The following is a 21,611-nucleotide window of genomic DNA, read 5'->3' as shown; positions in this document are numbered from 1 at the left end:
TGTGTGTGTATATATATATATGTATGTGTGTGTGTGTGTATATATATATATATATATATATATATATATATATATATATATACACACATACACACACACACACATTTTCCTTCAATAACGCTAAAAAGCAACGTTTTAAAATGTTTTGGTGCGGTAATGATTATTTCCCACTTCTTTTTAAAATAGTCTTACAGGTGAAAATTAGTTTCAGAAACATCAATTTGCTCATCGGTGAGCTATTTTGTTTTTTTAAGAGGGCGGAAGACAGTTTAAATTCGAAAGGCATAAAGCCTTTCAGAATCTATCAGCTACCAAACTTCCCACAATTCTTCAGTAATGAGGGAAAGTGAGTGATGACATTAATGAAAATAATTAGAACAAAGTTTTCTAGGAGTAAACAACACAAAATGGATTAGAGAAAATACATCTTTTTAGTAGCTGCAACATTAAGACCGGAGAAGATTTAAACAGATTTCTGAACAAGTATGATCTGAATAGTTTAAGTTATTATAATTATCTGTTATTTTTTGTTTGTTTTTTTAGAAATCAGGAATAGAAAAAAGGCCAGACAAAATAAATCCTTTTAGTAACTGCAACTGTAAGACAACAGTAAGAGGTTTAAACAAATTGCTAAACAAATAATGAGCTAAACATACTATAGTTGTCTCATAGAAACAAAAACTGCATAAATAATTTACATCTTGCAGGCATAAATGAAAAAATTTACATTAACATTTGTTTTTAGATTTGCATTAGGGCTTAGGGAATAGAAAAACATCAATTTGGTTGTCTTTCCTTTTTCTTGCCCCCATTATCAACAGTTTGGCAACAGAAACCCCTTTTAAGTATGAAGTTCACCATTGATTGCTTCTAATTAACATTATTTGTTGAATTCAAAATCTGTTGCTGTAGTTCCTTTATCATCATCTCCAATTTTTGTCTTCCTTCACGTTCTTGTCTAAGTTCATCCTGCAATTCTCGCCTATCCTTTTCTGCTTTATCCAATCTTTGCCGGAGCTCGATCAACTGCAAAGAGACATATCATCATTTAGACTAGAAGAGCGACAATATCAGTTATTTTAATTTGAATAGTGTGGTATAGCAACAGTTTTAGTGATATAGAAAATGGAGCGGCAAGCAATCTCAAAGTTATTAAATGTACCCGTAATACCAATTCAAAAAATTATACTGGTATCTACAATGTTAATTCTTTAAACCACAGTGAAAATTCAAAACAATACTATGGGGATTACTAACATGACAAAAATACAACAGAACCATAAGCAGAAAAAATAATCTTGGTCTAATGAGCACCATTTTCCGGTTATTCAGGATAGCTAAACATCAATGGACCATATGGTTCTTAGATTCTAATCAAACATTATATTCATGAGTAAGGACATAAATAGAAGTTGCACCCGTGAACAAATTTTAAAGCAATTATGTGCATATTAATATTTACTAATATGATGCCATGGTAGTTCAATATGGTGACTGGGCGAACAAATGAAAGTGAATAGTCTGGAATATACACAGTGACTAAGATCCATGGGTATACATTTTTTTATTGTGATCTGAAAGAGGCACATGTAGACAAGAACAGATGATGATACAGTTTCTACAAAAAAATCAATTCAGTTAGATATCACGGAGGACTGTAAAGATATACTTGATACAGAGTAAGTCCTCTTTTGTTCACAAATAAAAAAATGGAAATAAGAGAATATGAGAGGAAAGAAAAATGATATGCAGAATACCACATTTTCACACTCATTGAGGTTTTTTTATTTGTCTGAACAAAAACAAGGATATCAGTTTAAAAGCAGAAATTGTGTTTTTTACTCTGGAAATAGTCTGTTCATGTTGACTGTACATAGTTCCCACTTAAATGTAGTACTGGTAGAGGGCATTTATAAATCTGTGATTGTGCGAACGTAGCCAACCTAGCAAAGAATGCACAGTATCGAAGGCACTTTCATATTAAAATTAAACCATTAAATAAATGGTTGGATTCAAGGTTTAAAGCTCACTTGGAAATTGCTACATCAAAAATGCTTACTAGCATTTCACAGAGACTGGAAAATTCACCCAGTCCCGATATCAGTTTTGCATCAAAATTTTAATTGAAAATGACAAATGTTACGGAATGAGCGGTATCATTTCATCTTTAGTAGTAACCCTAACCAACGCCACCATTTCCATATTTGAAATTTCTATCTGTTATTCAGTTTGCAAGAAAAAAACAATGACAACATTCCAGCATTACAGGTATGAATCTATCTCATTGATATTACATAAACTGTTAGTGATAATCCTAGACTATTCCTAATGTTTCTGCTCTCCTGTTCCTCTGCACTCCACATCAATTGTCGTAGTACATTAAACATATAAAGAATACATGACCACTATCTTTCCAAGAGATGATTAGCTGTTCTGGACAGTTTCATCTAATGCATTTTCCCACTACTAGCAGGTGTAATAAGTTCCCAAAATGCTGTCATCAGTACACTCAATATTCTATTTTTCAACACATTATTACCTTCAATTGTTATTAATCTAAACAAATTACTAAAATGTTACACATGAAGTCGCGTATAGTTACAAAAGTTAATATGTCCTTATTCAAGTGTGTATTGCTCAGCTCATGCATTCAAAAGGTGAGAATTTGAATTGGATAGTGTTAGTACTGCCAACTGATGGACTTTGGAAAGGGTTTTCGCCTGGACAGTATAGCAGAAGTTATATATTTATAAATAGGTCAAAGAGGGTGGATAGAACAATTCCTCCTTTGTCATGAACACACACTAATTAACACATTGTTGCAGCACTTATTTATATGAAGTTCAACCAAACCAAGAAAACATTCCTATTATGGGCCAAGAACAATATAAGAAAGCTCTAAGACCTGAACCTTGATTGCTTCGAACACTAACAGGCCAAATGTTTGGGAGAGGAGGGGGGTTAGGGGGGGAGAGGAGGGGGGTGAGGGAGGACAGAGGGGGATGGGAATCAGGTGCACAGTGAATATTTATTTCATTAGAGTCCCACATCCAATGTTGCAATTTTGGACATTCACAGGTTCGATATACATCTATAAAAGTTACTTCCAGTAGGTATTGCTATTAAACACATATCAGGGCTCACATAACAAGACCCCATATACCCCCGTATCTCCCTGCTACACTCGAGCTTCTCTGTTACTGCGTTCCCATAGTGTTGTCAGGTTGCCGCCTGGATGTAGAGTCCTCCCTCGATCTTAGATGTGACAGGAGTGGCTCCCATATCTCCCTGGGCCAGGTCGCGTATGGCATCAGTTACCAATAGACTGCCAATTGTTCATGGCAAGAGGTTGCATCATGTGGAAAGTGTTCAAGTCATGGTGCGGCTCTCCCTCCCCAGTGTTTAGGTACCTGTCGCTTGGCCATAATAGAAGCATGGCGAGTAAACATCTGTATTCCGGTGGTTCCTCTTTAACGTATCCCCGGAGGCTAACTGCTGGTGTCAGTGTTGAAGGGTGGCCAGTAGTTTGTTGAAAGGTGTGATGCACTGCTCTTCAATACTCTACAACTTTGGGGTATTCCCAAGCAAGGTGTATAAAGGAGGCCCGAGGTGTCGAAAAAGCGCACACAATTTGCCCCGTCTCTCAAACCGATGTGGTGCAACTGTATAGGTATGCAGTATATTCTGTGTAGAAATAGTTGGGCGAGAGAGCCAAGGTTTGTCCGCAACAGTACGCCCACTGTTCTGTCATTATGGGTGGGATGGTGTCTACTATCCACTGGGTGCAAGCCCCTGGGTTGCACACCTGTGCCTTTCCTGCATGATGTTGTACAATCATGTAATCCGCTTATGGTGGGTTGCATTAATTTGTATATGTTCTAGGGCATCTAGAGTGGGAGGGGATTCAGGAAATGTATTGTGTAATGCTTTGCAGGTGGCTCGCAGCTGTTGGTATAGAAGAACATCCATAGCCATCCGCTGATAGGTGTCAGGAGGGAGCAAGAAGTGGCCCTCTGAGTACAGGTCTGTAAATGTATGCAGGTTTCGCTTGGGTGCTTAGCACTGGAGTCTAGCAGGGCTGTTATCAGTGGATTGTTAGTGTATTTATTTATTTTATTTATTTGCGGGTTTGTAAGACGCTTGAATCGACTCCATACGGAGTATCTCTGCGCACAGAAAAAAAGCAGACAGAGTAGGCCAGAAACACGTTGTAGGCAGACAGTTCAACATAATCAGAAGATAAATAAATTAGGTCTGAAACAGAAACGTTTTAAGTTTTTTCCTAAAACTTAGATGTTCTGAGCATTGCCTAAGCGCGAGAGGGAGCTTATTCCACAAAGTGGGTCCGACGACGGACAAAGCCTTGCCGCCTTGTCTAGCCTTCTTCGCGGCTGGCACTCTCAGTATAAGTTGGCTACTTGACCTCAGAGACCGAGTAGGGTTGTACGGGGTAAATTTGTGTCTCCAGTAAGATGGCCCAAGTCCATTTAGGCTCTTATGAATTAGGCAACATATTTTAAAATTAACCCTGTTACGGACTGAGAGCCAATGTAGTTTGACCAGGAGGGGTTTAGATGGTGATCTGGGTGGGGCATTTAATACCAGCCTCGCTGCAGTGTTTTGCACCACCTGGAGTTTTGCTAGTACACCCTCATTGGCTGACAGCAAGAGTCCGTTACAATAATCCAAACGGCTCAATACTAGAGCCTGCACCCAGGTTTTTCTGGTAGAGTCCGGCAACATAGGAAAGACTTTTCGTAAAAGAACAATAACATGGAAGCATAGACCCACCACCCAGTTGCCATGTTGTTTAAGGGAGAGCTCACGGTCAAGGCGTACCCCTAGATTTTTTACAACCTGTTTGGGTTCTGGCACAAGACCAAGATCGTGCGGCCACCAGTCTGGTGTCCACATGATCCTAGCCTCCCCGAAAAGCATGACTTCCTTCTTGTTTACGTTGCATTGGAGATAGCTAGATGACATCCACTTAGCCACAGCTTTCATGCCCTCGGAGAAGGACGTCCTCACTTCGTCGGAGAGACTCTTGAAAGAAAACAGGAGCTGAGTATCATCCGCGTAAGAAACCGGGATGAACCCAAACTCTCTCAAAATTCTAGCCAGGGGGGCCACGTAGATATTAAAAAGAGTAGGGCTCAAACAAGAGCCCTGTGGCACCCCCTTGGTGATCTCAGTCTCTGCCGATCGAAATGAGCCCATGCTAACAGCTTGGCTACGGTTAGATAAAAAACTCTTTAACCAGGTCAGTGCTGTACTCTCAATGCCGATCTTGGTCAGTCGTTCGATTAAGATCTCATGAGATATTGTGTTGAACGCTGCCGACAGGTCTAATAGTACCAGGATAACAGAGTGCCCTCTGTCCTGGTACATATGAAGGTCATCTGTTACCGATAATAGAGCAGACTCGGTACTATGTTTTGATCTAAAATCAAATTGGGAGCAATCTAGCCTGCCATCCTGTTCAATATAATTTGATAAGTGCTTATTTACGTGTTTCTCTATAAGTTTACCCATAAAAGGAAGCAAGGATATGGGTCTGAGATTAGACATGTCAGTCCAGGGAATAGTAGAATTTTTCCTGATAGGTCTAACCAGTGCTTTTTTCCATTCCCCAGGACCCTGACCTTCCATCAATGAGAGATTCATGAGGCACTGGAGCCATGGGCTCAGAGTATTCCCTACCACCAACATGATTCTGGCCGGGATAAAGTCTGAAGGGCTACCACTCTTAATCTGGGATGGATGGGGCAAACAAACATGGAAGCTTAGCTCAGCATCTCATTCCGTCCCAAGCTCCTTCCACACAGTCCACTGTTGTAGCCGTCAAGGGCGTCTGCATATACGGGTGTGTAAGCGTGGGAGGGGTACTAGGAGCAGTTTCCGGTATCGGAACAGGGGTTACAGCAGTAAGAGGCTGACCAGTGTACTTCTTTAAACTGGGTTTTATTTTTATGGTACGACGTGTTCTATACGTAAGTCTCTCCCTCGCAAACACTGAGTTATCCGTGTTGTTGGTCTTCTTGGTCTTTCTAGTGTCCCGGGTTACTGGTCTCCCTCCTGGATCGTCTCTCACCGCCGTGAGGTCTCAGGACTCCGGTCATGGAAAGAGAAGAAGGAGAGAGGGACGCCGTTAGCTACTACTGTCCTTATCGCGTTTGCCCAAAAGGAACCCGGTGTTTGTGCAGGGACACCCGTACTAACTAACGTGCTCTGAGGAGGGAGGATACGTGTGAGGTACAGGGGTACGGGAAACAGGGTAGCAGGTACGGGTAGTGGAAAGAGGGGGGGGAAAAGTTGTGGTCAGACGCGCACAGACTTAAGAATCTTTTACGCTAGCAACAGGGGGACCCTTCCCCAACCAGCCCGCCAAACGCCGGCGTACCTGGCTAAGCCATACTCCTCCCTCGGGAGTATGGCACGGCGGAGCGTGAAAACGTTGGCCTCCTGGCTTTCCTCCACAGTTGGTCCCTTCGGTTTCTCTGTCCTCAGCTCGCGTCTCCGTTCTCCTCGCCTCGCCTGCGCCGGTCCTTCCTGTCCCGGTGTCGTCACACGCCGTGTAGAGGACTTCCCCCGTATTCATCCATCCGGGAGAGGAGACGTCATCAGGAGGCGGGGATTCCTCTTCGCTGCAATACGCCCACTTAAAGGAGCCCGAGGACGCTTCTTCGCTCTCCTCCTCCTGAAGCTCCCATGCATCCCTCGTTCTTCCAGTCTGTAGAGTAGAAGGGGAAATACCATCAGGTGTCCACCAGTCCTCCCGGCCACCCTTCCCGACCTTGTTACAGGGTGGTATGCCATTGACAGGGGTGTAGGGTGGGTCTGATCAGCCTCTACAGCCACGTGTGGTTGAAATTTGATGGGGTATAATCAGAAGTGAACATATTGGGCCTGGGCACACAATGCATATAGTGCTAGATCAGGGGCATTGAGTCTTCCCTGGCGCAGATGTAGGGTAAGGATCTCCCACACTATCCTGGGCTGCTTCCCAACTCAAGTGAGCGAGATTAGTAGTGATCTTAGTTGGTGTAAGAAATGGGAAGGCTGTGGCAAATTGACGAAAAGGTATAGAAATTTGGGTAAAACTACCATTTTCGCTATTGCCAACCTTCCTGATAGAGATAAAGCAAAGCGGTTCTATATTTGAATTCTGTCCTGCAGCCAGGTAATACCATAGTATGCACTCCACAGTTCCTCCTCCATCTCGGCTGAGCCATATTCCCAGATATCTCACCGGTTCCATCGCCCATGTCAGTGAGAATTCTGTGTTGAACTGTGGTGTGGTATCCGTAAGGGGGAAGATATGGATTTAGCCTAGATAATTGTGATCCCCGAAAGTCCCTCGAAGTGTATAACCGTATCTATGTTGGAATGGGGCTCCTGAACGTAGAGTGCCACATCGTCTGCATACATCGAAACTAATACTCTACGAGATCTAAAATGAGGCCCTCTGTGTGCATGATGTTGTCGCAACCGGGCTGCCAGGGGATCCATAACCATTGCAAATAATATAGGGGATAAGAAACATCCCTGACTGGTGCCTCGCGTAATCAAAAATTGGGCTGATGTCAATCCATTTAGGCGTAGTCTTGCGGGCTGAGGGGTATATAACAGACTCATGAGGCAAATGAAGTGGGAATTGAAGCCAAGCCGCCAGAGGAGGTTGAAGAGAAAAGACCACTCCAGTGACTCAAACACGTCAGTGGCGTCCAGGAGGGCGGCAATCAGCACCAAGCCAGGTACCACACTTTGCATAGTCACAAAAAGCGTTCAGTGATTATGTGCCGTAGATCGATCTGGAACAAAGCCCAATTGATCCAGGCCAATTATGTCTGGTAAGAGGGGCCGGACACGGATAGTGATAAGTATAGCCAATATTTTTGTTGTCCACATTAAATCACTGACAGATTTCGGTATGAGTCACACAGGTGCGGCGGTTTATTGGGCTTTAATATAGATATAATTACTGCTTCTCTAGGTGAGGGGGCAATTCATGGTCCTCTAAAGGCATCTGATAGGGGGGTGGCTAAGATGGCGGATGGGTGAAACGTGTCTGAGTCTCTCCGCTCCCCGCAGCAGGCCCATCCACCCATAATAGCACTATCCATAGTGGAATGTCATCGGAGCACCCTGCTTCTCTGTAAAGGGGGTGTTCCAGGGCCCTGGCAGCGGTCAGTGGATGCTGCCCCGGTCCCGCGGTTCGGCGATACAGAGAGCACTGAGCCCTATACATAGATGGCTGCGGTGCGCGTCTGCTGGCCTGAAGCTAGCGGCAGCAATCTGGCGCACCCTGCACGCCCTCTCCTCCCGGTAAGGTCAAGCTGAGATGCTGCCGGGCGGTGTCTGGAGTACGTCGCTGCACGTCGGCACCTGAGGAGCAGTATCGGCGGCCCGTGAGGAACCCTAGCCACGCAGGCCTGACGGCGGCCAGCGGAGAAATCTGGTCACAGTGCACCCTGGTGGGAAGCAGAAGGAGCACCCTGGAAAAGACCTGGGACCCTCTGGAGCGGGGAAGGAGTCGGCGGTCGCATCTGGTTCATCCACGTGCCTCCGGAACACTGCAGGACGATCCTGCCTGGCGGACAGGAGGAGAGTGCGGGCGCCCCCCAGAGGAGCTGGCCCAGTGATACCAGCGGGGCACGCAAGGCTGCAGGCCACTGACTGAGTGATGGTGAGAACGTTACCGGGGTGGGGGGACGTGACACCACCCCAGGCACGGTGGGAAGCGCCCAGAGGCCACGGAAGAGCCTCCTCGAACAGAGATAGAGGGGTCAGGAGATAGATGGGACAGAGCGCCAGCACGTACTTCACCAAGCGAAGGGAGGGAGCACCGCTCACTCATGGCAGGCCTCGGGGATACTCGCTTGCTGACCCAGCAGTGCTTCAGTATTCCCCAGGGATACAGAGCCTCCTGTTAACTGGGATACAAAAGCCCGGGTGCCCCACACAAAGATCTACCCTTGCACGGACCATGCCGTCCACCGCCATGTTGGGATTGGAGATTCCCTAAAAGACTGGGCACAATTCGCCCCCCCCCCCCTATCAATTTGTAACCTGCAGTCAGCTGGACACCCAGCCCCCCAGAAACAGTGCCTCCTTAAAGGGCTTACAGAGGGAGGGGGCACTGCCCCCCTGCCTTCTGACAACCGGGGGGGCCCAGCAGCGGACGTCGCACAAGAGGAACGCCCAGTTTGGCCATCAACCCACTTCACCACTGCATACACGGCCTTCCCATCCTTCCGAACCTATCAGTCCCATCCGGGACGGAACAACAGGAGATACACAACCCCTGGAGAAAAAGGTTCCTATGCGGGCTCCGTGCATGCCGATCCTATAGCGCCGACTGCTGCAGACCCATCAACTAACGAGCCAGAGAGGGCTCACAACACGGCCTGTCTTGGGCAATCACCGAGGTCGAGGAGCCGAATCCAATTGGAAGTCCTCACTCGACCCCCGGGAACGACAGTTTCACTCCTAAAGGGTCCTCTGAATTCCCGACAATACTGTTATGTGGCCGGCCCTTGGAGTACAGCTCACCTCCCAGCATGGTGTCTGCGAAAGGAAAGATGGATTGCACCCTCAAAGACATGCTTCTCAAAACTACAGGGATCCAGTCGAATAACGCCACACCAATAGCATCTGCAGAGGGGCCCGCCAGTACGGGTGCGTCACATGAACCAGTCACCTGTCCCAATCTGGAGTCGCTGTTTGCAGCAGTGCGCAAAGACCTTCAGTCTCTCACAAAGGAGCTCACACAGGAGCTCAAGGACACCCGGCAGGACCTGGACGGACTGGGGGAAAGGTCCTACACACTGGAAGGCCATGAGACAAGCAGGGAGGAGGAGATAGAACAATTCCAACAAGAAATTCTCTGCCTCATAGATCAGCACTTGGACCTCCAAGCACACACAGAAAACTTCGAGAATAGATCACGCCGAAACTACATTTGCATAAGAGGCATACCATCTGGAGCAGAGGGATCAGACAGCTTTATTTTTGTAAAGGAACTCTTTAGATCTATCCTGGAGGCCCCCTCAATGGAGGATATTAAGTTAGACAGAACAAATTGAGTAGACCCTAAACGTAACTGTATGTATGACTTCCCCTGAAGGAACGTATCCTCCAACGCGCGAGAGAGAAGGACCCACTGCAGTTCTAGGGCTGCCACCCAGTCCTATATCAAGACCTAGCAGCCATGACCCTTCAAAAGCGCAAAGCCTTCCGCCCAATCACTACACATCTCCGAGCAGCGGGAGTACAATATAACTGGGGCACTCCTTCCGCCTAATCTTTTGTCATAAAGGGAAACTGCACCAAATCAGACCATTGGAAGAGGCTCGCCGAATTTTGGACTTGGTAGACACACCTCTTGAACCCACGCAGGGGGATGAACAAGAGCCCGACACGAGGGGCAGTCAAGGACAGAGAAACACAAGAGCATTCATTCCCTGTTGAGCACAGATCGGACCCTGAAACCGTAGCTAGAGAGAAACAAACTGTTATTGACTCTGTCCCAGGACTCTTCAAGACCAGCTTCTCCCTAACGTACATGTTGAGCACTAAAGTTCATAGCCAGCAATTTCCCCGAAATTTGATACTCCTCTTCTATAGCCACCCTTATCTAACTACAATGCTTTTGGTTCTAGGCAGGGCAGAGGGAGGCTTCTATGACCCCAATTCGAGAACACTTCATGGACCCACAGGGATTGGACTTTGATTTACTCAATTCAATATTGTTTCCAGCCATTAATTTGGACAATTCATTGTTTTTCGTTGGTTGGACCGGTGTAATACCTATACAAAATCCTGACGTTGCCACCCCTAACGCCAGACTTGACTATTCACCTGCCCATACATTCGCTTGGAAGTCTAAAAATGACTCAAGTAGCGATAGCCCTCTCACTATTCTATGTCAGAAGGTTTAACAATCCTTACCTTGAATGTTAAAGGCCTCAACCACTCCTTGAAAAGGAGTGCCATTTTATCGTATCTGGAACAATCCGGGGCCCACATTTGCCTATTACAAGAAACACACCTTCTCCCTAGGGATGAATACAGACTCCGTTAGAAACACTTCCCTTAACAGTACTTTTCGTCCCTCTTGAACAAAACCGCAAGAATAGCTCTCCTGATCTCTCGGTATTTCATGGGCAAGGTGCTCTCCAAAGAGGTCGAGATAAAGGGGAGGATGTTAGCCTACTCACTACAAATCAGTCTCAGCGTTGTCACTGTTGCCACCTTGTACGGGCCCAATGAGAAACAGGAACCTTTCCTTTAGAGGTGTCAGGGACTGTCCGGGACTATTTGGGGAACACAGTCAGGGACTTGGGCAAGGACTGGGCAGAAAACTTATACAGGAAGAGGAGTACAGCGCTGTCCAGGATCATGCAGGGAGTTAGAGGAGAAAGAGGGATCCAAAGGGGAAGCCTGTACAAGTCAACAAAATGGGTAAGACATAGAAAGGAAGGGCACTCACAAAGCAATAACTACACCCAGGACAAATGTGCAAGATATATATATGAAACAACATTAACAAGAAAGGGGGGTGTGGGGTAAAGCACTCAGGAGCTCCACACAGTAAGACTGAAGCTCAGTAAGTTTCTTACCCACAGTTGCTGTTACAGATACGGACTGCAAATACCCACATGTAGGATATGCATGCAAAGGCAGGGTCTGTGGAGCTTATACCTATGGTGATGTTATAAATGTAACTCAAAGACAATACTCACAGTGAACAAGAAACACCACCTAGGTAGTCAACTGTGCCCACGGATCCTGGCGATCAAACAGGAACACGCAAGGCAGTAACAGCAAGGGGGTAGAACTAAACACAAGCACAATAGACAAGGAGATAGCAAGGAGGAGTGCTTAACAGGAAAGGAAGGAAATCACAGGGAACACTTGGCAGAAAGCAGGTAACAAACATACAAGGCAACAGAAGCAAAACAGCAAAATAGAAAGACCGCAAACTAGGAACTGGAATCAAGGAATTGGGAAGAAAGGCAGGGACTGGAGAGGGATATACAGAAGGGGAGGTTACAGGGGTATACTAGAATAGTGCAGGTTAAAGAATCAAGAAAACAAAGTAGCATAGAAGGCAGTGCTGGGGCAGGAACAAGAAGTGAGCCAAGGCTCAGGAGTCAAGGCAGCACTGCAGACAGTGCAGGTTCAGGAACAAGGAATTACCAACGCTTCAGGAGTCAAGGTAGCACTGCTGGCAGTGCTAGTTCAGGCACAAGGAATAGCTATAGCTCAGGAACTCAGGAAACAAGGTAGCACTGCAAACAGTGCTAATTCAGTATAAGGGAAACTGCTGCAGTTCAGGAACAAGGAATACTAAGGTTATGGGGTCAGGGTAGCACTGCAGGCAGTGCTAATTCAGGAACAGAGTTTAAAACAGCAGCAGGTCAGGAACAAGGCATAATTAAAGCTCAGGAAACACTGGAAACAAGAATAGCAAAAGCTCAGGGAACTCTGGAAAGAAGGATTGGTCTCACGAGTAAACAGCTCAATGACTAACCTTTGCCTGAAGGGAGCTGGGGCTTAAAAGAGCTCACAGTAATCACATGCAGCTGGTGTGAGCAGGCTAGCAGCAGCCAGCCACAGATGAGCTGAATTCCTCCGCCCATCCTTGGCCTGCAGGGGTGGAGCCAAAGCAGTGAGCAGGGAATTCTGGGTAATGGAGTTTCAGGCATGAGTAGGCCGGCTTTAAGTCTAAGCAGGCTGGCTTTCACAAAACCCAGCATGGATTGGGAATGGATGTCAATTCCCAAATAGTGTCCAAATGGCTGGAAGTCAGGATATGCATTCAGGGGAGTGTCAGGAAGCATATTAGAACACTGGAGAGTCCCACAGTTCAGCCCCCTGGTGGTGGACACGAGAACACAGGAAGCGTACCGTGACAGGAGGGCTCCGACGAAGGTTCTGGGGTCTCAGACTCGATCACTCATAGTGGGGGAGACCTCAATCTCGTCTTTGACAATGATCTTGATAGATCAGCTTAAAGACTTGGCAAGACAGGTGCCCTTTCCAAAGCAGGGGGGGGGGGGGGAAGAGTACAATAGTTTCAAAGCACAGGCCTTACAGACATCTAGAGGCACACTCATGCTCAGACCCGAGACTACGTATAGGACTCATACCAGGCTGGACTACCTCCTGGTATCACCAGACCTCACTACTTGGGTGCAGAAAGTTACTATTGAACCCAGATCCCGGTCAGCCCACTCAGCAGCAGTAGTCACAATAGGGATCCCTCGATACAGCCCATACTCCAGAACCTGGCACCCGCGGGATAGCCCCTACAACACCATGAAAATGTAAAACAGATCTCCAAAGCCATTGACAATTACATAGCCATAAACAATACCCCCGGCATGGCCACCTCTATGTTGTGGAACGCCCTAAAGGTGACGATTAGGGGGGAACTAATTCCTATGTAGGCGGCTGAAAATAAAACTCGCCGGGATAAAAGGCAGCGTCATTCCCTCCAGGTCGTAGAACTTGAACGCGTCCATAAATGAACTGAAGCCCCCAGAGTTTGGAGACAGCAGCTGCCAGAGCTCAATTGGCCGGTCTGGACACTGGCATAGCGGAATATGAGGCACTCCGCCTTAAAAACCAATACTATATAGGTGGAGACAGATGCAGGTGCCTCATGGCCAACCGATTGAGGGTCTAATGACAAGAGCACTGAGTCCAAGAGGTCATGGACTCCAAGGGCCAGGTACAGAAAGAGGAACCTCAAAAAGCAGAGACATTTCGAGAATACTACAAGGAATTCTATAAGGCTCAGACCTTACCGTTGGAAAATATCCCAGCCTACCTCAAGGACATGCACACACAGCCCTAACCCCAGAACAGAGAGAAGACTTAGACCGCCCTATTCAAATTAAAGAAGTCATCTCCTGCATCGGCCGTCAACAAGTATCTAAATTGCCCGGACGGCTTCCCAGCCATCTTTTACAAGACCTTTTGCCAAACTCTAGTACCCCTTCTTACCTGTCTTTTTAACACATTTGGGAGCTCAACAGACCTTCCTCATTCCATGTAGATGGCATCCATAATGGTGATCCCCAAGCCAGGGAAGAACAAAACACAATGCCCATCAGACAGGCTGATCTCCCTGTTAAATGTGAACCTTAAAACCTTTACAGGTATTTTGGCGTCCCGTTTTAACCCACTCCTCCCAGGCCTATTGACACGGACCAAGCGGGATTCGTCATTATGGAGACCACACATGCAGGGTTCTCCACCTCATAGACAAGGCGCAGAAACATGGCCAGGAACGGATGCTCCTGGCGGTTGATGCTGAGAAGGCATTTGATAGAGTGCATAGGCCGCACCTTGAGGCCACACTGGAGCACTTCGGCCTTGGAGACAGGTTTAGAGGCTGGATGATCAGTGCTTATGACCGCCCTCCAGCCCCAATCCGGGTCAATGGCCATCCGTCTACCTCTTTCCCAATAACTAGGGCACCAGGTAGGGATGGCCCCAGTCGCAGTTACTTTTTGTTTTATACATGGATCCCATGGCCTACAGAGTTCGATCCAACCCAGCGATAACGGAGATCAAATTCGGTAGCGATCACCACTCAGTCAGTCAGTACGCAGATGACATTCTGGCTAACCTAGAGACCCAATCCACCTCCCTACCAGCCTTCCTTGAAGAACTAGAGACGTTTGGCCAGGCAGCCGGTTTAAAAATTAACATCCATAAATCTAAGGCTTTAAGCCTGAGCTTGCAACACCATATGATGGGAACCCTCAAGCAAAAATGTCCTCTCCAATGGGCTCCGTCACATCTTTCCTATCTAGGACTCCAAATCGCCCCCACGATCCAGATGACGGTGGCTCTTAATTACTGCGCCCTGATTTGCCAAGTGCGCTCTGACCTTAACCGCTGGCGGCACCACTCCTTTTCCTGGCTATGGAGTTTCACAGCAATAAAAATGATGATCCTTTTGTACTTATTCCAAGCCCTCCCAGCAGAACCCCTACCGGACTAACTTCGTACCTTTCAAGACGAGGTAAACCTGGGCAGACTAGCATCCTCGCTTCTGTAGAGATTTCAGCTTACCGCACCCCACTCAAAGGTGGCTTAGGGGTTCCAGATCTAACACGACACTACCAGGCTACCCAATTAAGAATCTTTGTAGAACGGTCCCGTGCGGAGTCGGAAAAACACAGGCCGTTATGTAAAGGGCCCTGGCGGGACAACCTTTATGGAGGATCCCCTTCCTCCCTAAAAATGCTCGACCCCCCCAATCTGTACCTGTCCTTAATCACCAAACGAGCAATAACTATCTGGGAAAAACTAGCGTCCCAGAGAGACCTTACCTCCTTCCTTTCCCTTCTTGACTCCCATAGTAGGGAATCCTGATTTCACACCGGCCCTGAATGGCCCAGAGTTCCATCAATGGAACCAACCGGGATGTAGATCAGTCGTACACCTGTTTGACACTGAGGGCCCCATTACATTCAAGTCCCTCCGTGCAGAACAAGGACTTCCTAAAAGCGAGCGTTGGCATTATATGCAGATACCTCACACCCTTTGAACGTTGGCTGCTCTCAAACTATGAACTACCGCCTCTTCACACACCTATATTTACTCATAAGCCCATCGAACACACATACCAAAATCCTCAGGTCAAATCCACTGGGAGTCAGAGATTGGGTGGGAGCGGACCTCGAAGGAATGGGAGGACAGCCTGTAATATACCTGGATCGAAACCGTGACAAAGATAATATCATACTGGTACCTTACTTCTATCAGAATTCACCAAGTACGACCATCCAGATCTCCCGACTGTTGGCGCCAATATGGCTGCCCTCGCACATTATCACACATATTACGGGACTGCCTGAAACTAGCGCCATATTATACAAGGGTTCTTAATTATATTGATGCATACCTTGAAACAGAACGTCAGATTTCCTGCCTATACCCTTCTGGGTCTCCCCAACGCTCTCACCTTCCCATTAAAATCCTGCGGAGGCAGGCAGATCGGGCTTGCACTCATGGCATCTCTGCAGAATATACTGTTACACTTGGGCACAGGGCATATCCCGACAAACCAAGGTTGGCTGCATAGACTGTGGTACATCATGGGAATGGAGCGAGTCACCCTCACACTGCTGAATCAAAGCTCAGCTTTCCCCAAGCTTTGGGAACCATTTCTGAACCTCTTGACATCAGAATTCTGCAAACGTACCTGTCTGAAGTACCTACGCCTACTGCGTAGGTACTTCAGGCACCTATAATTACCACTCCAAGGCCCTGAATCAGGAGTTGGCAGGGTGGGTGAGTGTGACACAGTTACCAGTTAGAACTAGGTTGAAAGGGTCCAGGTTGGGGAGGGAGCTATGGGAAGCTAGATAAACATACGTAATGCAACCTGTGACCTACAGGCTATTGGGCCAATGCTATTTGCTATGATGCAATTCATAATAAAGACATTTAAACCATAAAGACACCTGATACCTGGCCAGCAAATGAGAAATCAACAGAGTGGCGTAATCTTTATAGAATGAGGCCATCAGGTGGTCCAGGCAGGACACCGTGTCATTTGGGAGGCTATGGATAACCTGCAGGACTTCCTCCTCATTAAAGGGCCAGCCCAGGTATTGATGGGTATTGATGGTACGCATCGTCAAGCCACAATAGCTGGATTGTCCCAAAAGATTCAGTTAGGTCCTCCTCTCGCATCATTCTGCTAGTATGGTAAAGAGAGTAGTACAAAGAGGACATTGTGGCGCGTATGGTCAGTGGGGAGGTTTGACATTTTGACTGTGCATCTTGGAGTTCCGCAATGTAATCTTGGGCGCTGGGCGTGCAGAGCATGTCTGCCAGGGTCTTCCTGGCACTATTACCCTCCCCGTATCGCTGCACCTGGGACACACGCAGGTTAGGTAATGGAGCTCACGGTGCACCTCCACATCATACTCCGTGGGCTTATCGCGTATAGACGCTAAGGTAGCTGGAGAGTGCATGTTATAGTATCACGTTTCGAGCTTGCGCAGGTCTCTCTCTAGCTAAACAAGTCTCGATCAAATCACCCTCAGCACTCATGCCTGCTTTGCAATGCAAGCCCATCTCACCACAATCCTGAAGACATCCCAAAGTGTCTGCGAAGAGCTAAGAGCTAACCAAGCCGTCGTTGGTTGCAAAGTATTCTGTAATGGCTGTGTGTATTTCGATGCGGAATACCTGGTAACAGTGCGCCTGGAGGTTGGAACCACGTAAAAGCACACACAGTTACCAATGGGAAAGCAATTGCCAGGAGTACGGGGTGTTTGCGAATGATGAGTCGAAGCGATTGTCAAGGTATGTACATCTCGGGTAGTAAGCAAGTAGTCTATGCGTGACCAGGCCATGTGCGGGTGTCCCACAGGTACCCTCTCTGCAGTTCCCTTGATTATGTCGCCATACATCAACGAAGTGGAAGTCCTGTATCAAGGTATGGAGCTGCGCTGCTGCCCTGGGGTGGGGGTGCCGGGCAGCACCCAATCTGTCCAACCTGGGATCAAGCACCATGTTAAAGTCCCCACCCCAGAGAATTGCTCCATGGTCTAGTTTTGCTATCTGGTGTCATATCTCGTTGTAGAAGACGGGTTATCCGTGTTAGGGCCATACACGCAGACCAGAATAATAGACTGTTGATGAAGCTGTCCCACCACCAAGACACCTCCGCTCCGTGTCACTCTTTGTCTGGGTAAGGGTCCATGAAATTCCCTTTTGTAGGAATATAGCGGTGCCCCAGGCATAATTGGAATATAAATTGGAGGAGTGCACTACTGCACATCAACACGCTTTGAGGAGGGAGGAAGTAGAGGGTGTAAGGTGAAGCACCTGAAGGAAGCAAATATTTATCTGGTGAGATACGTATGAAGTAGGCAGGCCTTCCTTTGGTCATTGAGCCCTCAAATGTACCATGTCAGGAACCTAAGACTTAATTGTGCCATGAATATCTCTAAAGGATTAAACTACTGTAGTGTGGAGTATCCAGCTGATGGTGGGGCCAATAGTGATCCCAGTAAGTAACGCCGATTCAGTGAGACAGCAAGTGGTGATCAAATGTGTTAAATGCGTGTTCAAACATTTTGCGTGTGTGTACATGACAGAGACCTACTCTATAACATTAAAAAACAAATCACGCCAGGAATCATAAAGGAGTAAGAAAACACCCGCCACCTCCCCCATCCCCCGAACATGATAAAGTATCTAGACCCCATCCCAAATACCCCCCCATACTAAAGTCAATAGGTTTGGGATTCATCCCAGAGGGCGAGGTAGAGCCTTGCGAACACCCAGCCTCTTCTTGGCTGGGTTGCTGAAATGGTGGATTACACCCCTCAAGTGGTCCCACGGGCAGCAGTGCGAGGATACTTGGATATTGAGCATTGCTACGCCCCACTCAGAGATTACGGCTCGTTAAGGAGCTGGGCTTTAAAATTAGGGTTTAGTCATTGTCGTCTAGGTGGGCATTTTCCTGTCCCCGCGGGGAGTTCCAGGCGATTTTGCAGACATGACTTTGGCAAATTTGAGTGCAGCTTTAGCGTCAGTAAAATTGTGAACTCTGCCCTCATACACGATTCTCAGTTTTACAGTGTAGAGAAGGCCATTTTTTATCTCAGCTTTTTGAAGTAGTCTCTTAGCTGGCAAGAATTCCATATGGGCAGTCTGGACAATAATGTTGAAGTCCTGGTAAAAAGAGATCACATTCCCTTGAAATAGCAGGTTTCCGTGCTCTTGGAAAACTCACACCACTATGTCCCTGCCTTTAAAGTTAAGAACGCGCCTCATGAGAGGGCAAACCGGCGTGCCCGGTGACAGCCTAGATGCCAAAGAGCGGTAAGTGCCCGACTATACTATTCCCAAATAGTGTCCAAATGGCTGGAAGTCAAGATATGCATGCAGGGGAGTGTCAGGAAGCATATTAGAACACTGGAGAGTCCCACAGTTCAGCCCCCTGGTGGTGGACACGAGAACACAGGAAGCGAACCGTGACAGGAGGGCTCCGACGAAGGTTCTGGGGTCTAAGACTCGATCACTCATAGTGGGGGAGACCTCAATCCCGTCTTTGACAATGATCTTGATAGATCGGCTTAAAGACTTGGCAAGACAGGTGCCCTTTCCAAAGCAGGGGGGGGTGGGGGGGGGAGAGTACAATAGTTTCAAAGCACAGGCCTTACAGACATCTGGAGGCACACTCATGCTCAGACCAGAGACTACGTATAGGACTCATACCAGGCTGGACTACCTCCTGGTATCACCAGACCTCACTACTTAGGTGCAGAAAGTTACTATTGAACCCAGATCCCGGTCAGACCACGCAGCAGTAGTAGTCACAATAGGGATCCCTCGATACAGCCCATACTCCAGAACCTGGCACCCGCGGGATAGCTCCCTACAATACTATGAAAATGTAAAACAGATCTCCAAAGCCATTGACAATTACATAGCCATAAACAATACCCCAGGCATGGCCACCTCTACGTTGTGGAACGCCCTAAGGGTGGCGATTAGGGGGGAACTAATAGCTATGTAGGCGGCTGAAAATAAAACTCGCCGGGATAAAAGGCAGCATCATTCCCTCCAGGTCGTAGAACTTGAACGCGTCCATAAATGAACTGAAGCCCCCAGAGTTTGGAGACAGCAGCTGCCAGAGCTCAACTGGCCGGTCTGGACACTGGCATAGCGGAATATGAGGCACTCCGCCTTAAAAACCAATACTATGTAGGTGGAGACAGATGCAGGCGCCTCATGGCCAACCGATTGAGGGTCTAATGACAAGAGCACTGAGTCCAAGAGGTCATGGACTCCAAGGGCCAGGTACAGAAAGAGGAACCTCAAAAAGCAGAGACATTTCGAGAATACTACAAGGAATTCTATAAGGCTCAGACCTTACCGTTGGAAAATATCCCAGCCTACCTCAAGGACATGCACACACAGCCCTAACCCCAGAACAGAGGGACGACTTAGACCGCCCTATTCAAATTAAAGAAGTCATCTCCTGCATCGGCCGTCAACAAGTATCTAAATTGCCCGGACGGCTTCCCAGCCATCTTTTACAAGACCTTTTGCCAAACTCTAGTACCCCATCTTACCTGTCTTTTTAACACATTTGGGAGCTCAGCAGACGTTCCTCATTCCATGTAGAAGGCATCCATAATGGTGATCCCCAAGCCAGGGAAGGACAAAACACAATGCCCATCAGACAGGCTGATCTCCCTGTTAAATGTGAACCTTAAAACCTTTACAGGTATTTTGGCGTCCCGTCTTAACCCACTCCTCCCAGGCCTATTGACACGGACCAAGCGGGATTCGTCATTATGGAGACCACACATGCAGGGTTCTCCACCTCATAGACAAGGCGCAGAAACATGGCCAGGAACGGATGCTCCTGGCGGTTGATGCCGAGAAGGCATTTGATAGAGTGCATTGGCCGTACCTTAAGGCCACACTGGAGCACTTCGGCCTTGGAGACAGGTTTAGAGGCTGGATCTTCAGTGCTTATGACCGCCCTCCAGCCCCAATCCGGGTCAATGGCCATCCGTCTACCTCTTTCCCAATAACTAGGGCACCAGGTAGGGATGGCCCCAGTCGCAGTTACTTTTTGTCTTATACATGGATCTCATGGCCTATAGAGTTCTATCCAACCCAGCGATAGCGGAGATCAAATTCGGTAGTGATCACCACTCAGTCAGACAGTACGCAGATGACATTCTGGCTACCCTAGAGACCCAATCCACCTCCCTACTAGCCTTCCTTGAAGAACTAGAGACGTTCGGCCAGGCAGCCGGTTTAAAAATTAACATCCATAAATCTAAGGCTTTAAGCCTGACCTTGCAACACCATATGATGGGAACCCTCAAGCAAAAATGTCTTCTCCAATGGGCTCCGTCAGATCTTTCCTATCTAGGACTCCAAATCGCCCCCACGATCCAGATGACGGTGGCTCTTAATTACTGCGCCCTGTTTCGCCAAGTGCGCTCTGACCTTAACCGCTGGCGGCACCACTCCTTTTCCTGGCTATGGAGTTTCACAGCAATAAAAATGATGATCCTTTTGTACTTATTCCAAGCCCTCCCAGCAGAACCCCTACCGGACTAACTTCGTACCTTTCAAGACGAGGTAAACCTTGGCAGACTAGCATCCTCGCTTCTGTAGAGATTTAAGCTTACCGCACCCCACTCAAAGGTGGCTTAGGGGTTCCAGATCTAACACGACACTACCAGGCTACCCAATTAAGAATCTTTGTAGAACGGTCCCGTGCGGAGTCGGAAAAACACAGGCCGTTAATGTAAAGGGCCCTGGCGGGACAACCTTTATGGAGGATCCCCTTCCTCCCTAAAAATGCTCGACCCCCCCAATCTGTACCTGTCCTTAATCACCAAATGAGCAATAACTATCTGGGACAAACTAGCGTCCCAGAGAGACCTTACCTCCTTCCTTTCCCTTGTTGACTCCCATAGTAGGGAATCCTGATTTCACACCGGCCTTGAATGGCCCAGAGTTCCATCAATGGAACCAACCGGGATGTAGATCAGTCGTACACCTGTTTGACACTAAGGGCCCATTCCATTCGAGTCCCTCCG

At 47.5% G+C, this 21,611-nt stretch overlaps 1 protein-coding gene across 1 annotated transcript in view; it reads right to left on the bottom strand.

Moving 5' to 3' along the window:
• Positions 1-239: 239 nt before the first annotated feature.
• SKIL (SKI like proto-oncogene) overlaps positions 240-21,611 on the bottom strand; it is a 237,947-nt gene continuing 216,575 nt past the window's right edge. Inside the window, exon 7 of the mRNA XM_078666184.1 lies at positions 240-1,026. Within this exon, the coding sequence (XP_078522310.1) occupies positions 871-1,026 (156 nt within the window). The 3' untranslated portion in view covers positions 240-870. The remainder of the gene's footprint in view (positions 1,027-21,611) is intronic.

Source organism: Lissotriton helveticus, chromosome 11 (assembly GCF_964261635.1).
Source record: "Lissotriton helveticus chromosome 11, aLisHel1.1, whole genome shotgun sequence".
NCBI lineage: Eukaryota > Metazoa > Chordata > Amphibia > Caudata > Salamandridae > Lissotriton > Lissotriton helveticus.
Note: the sequence above shows the minus strand (reverse complement) of the source record. Positions and strands in the feature narration are given on the sequence as shown.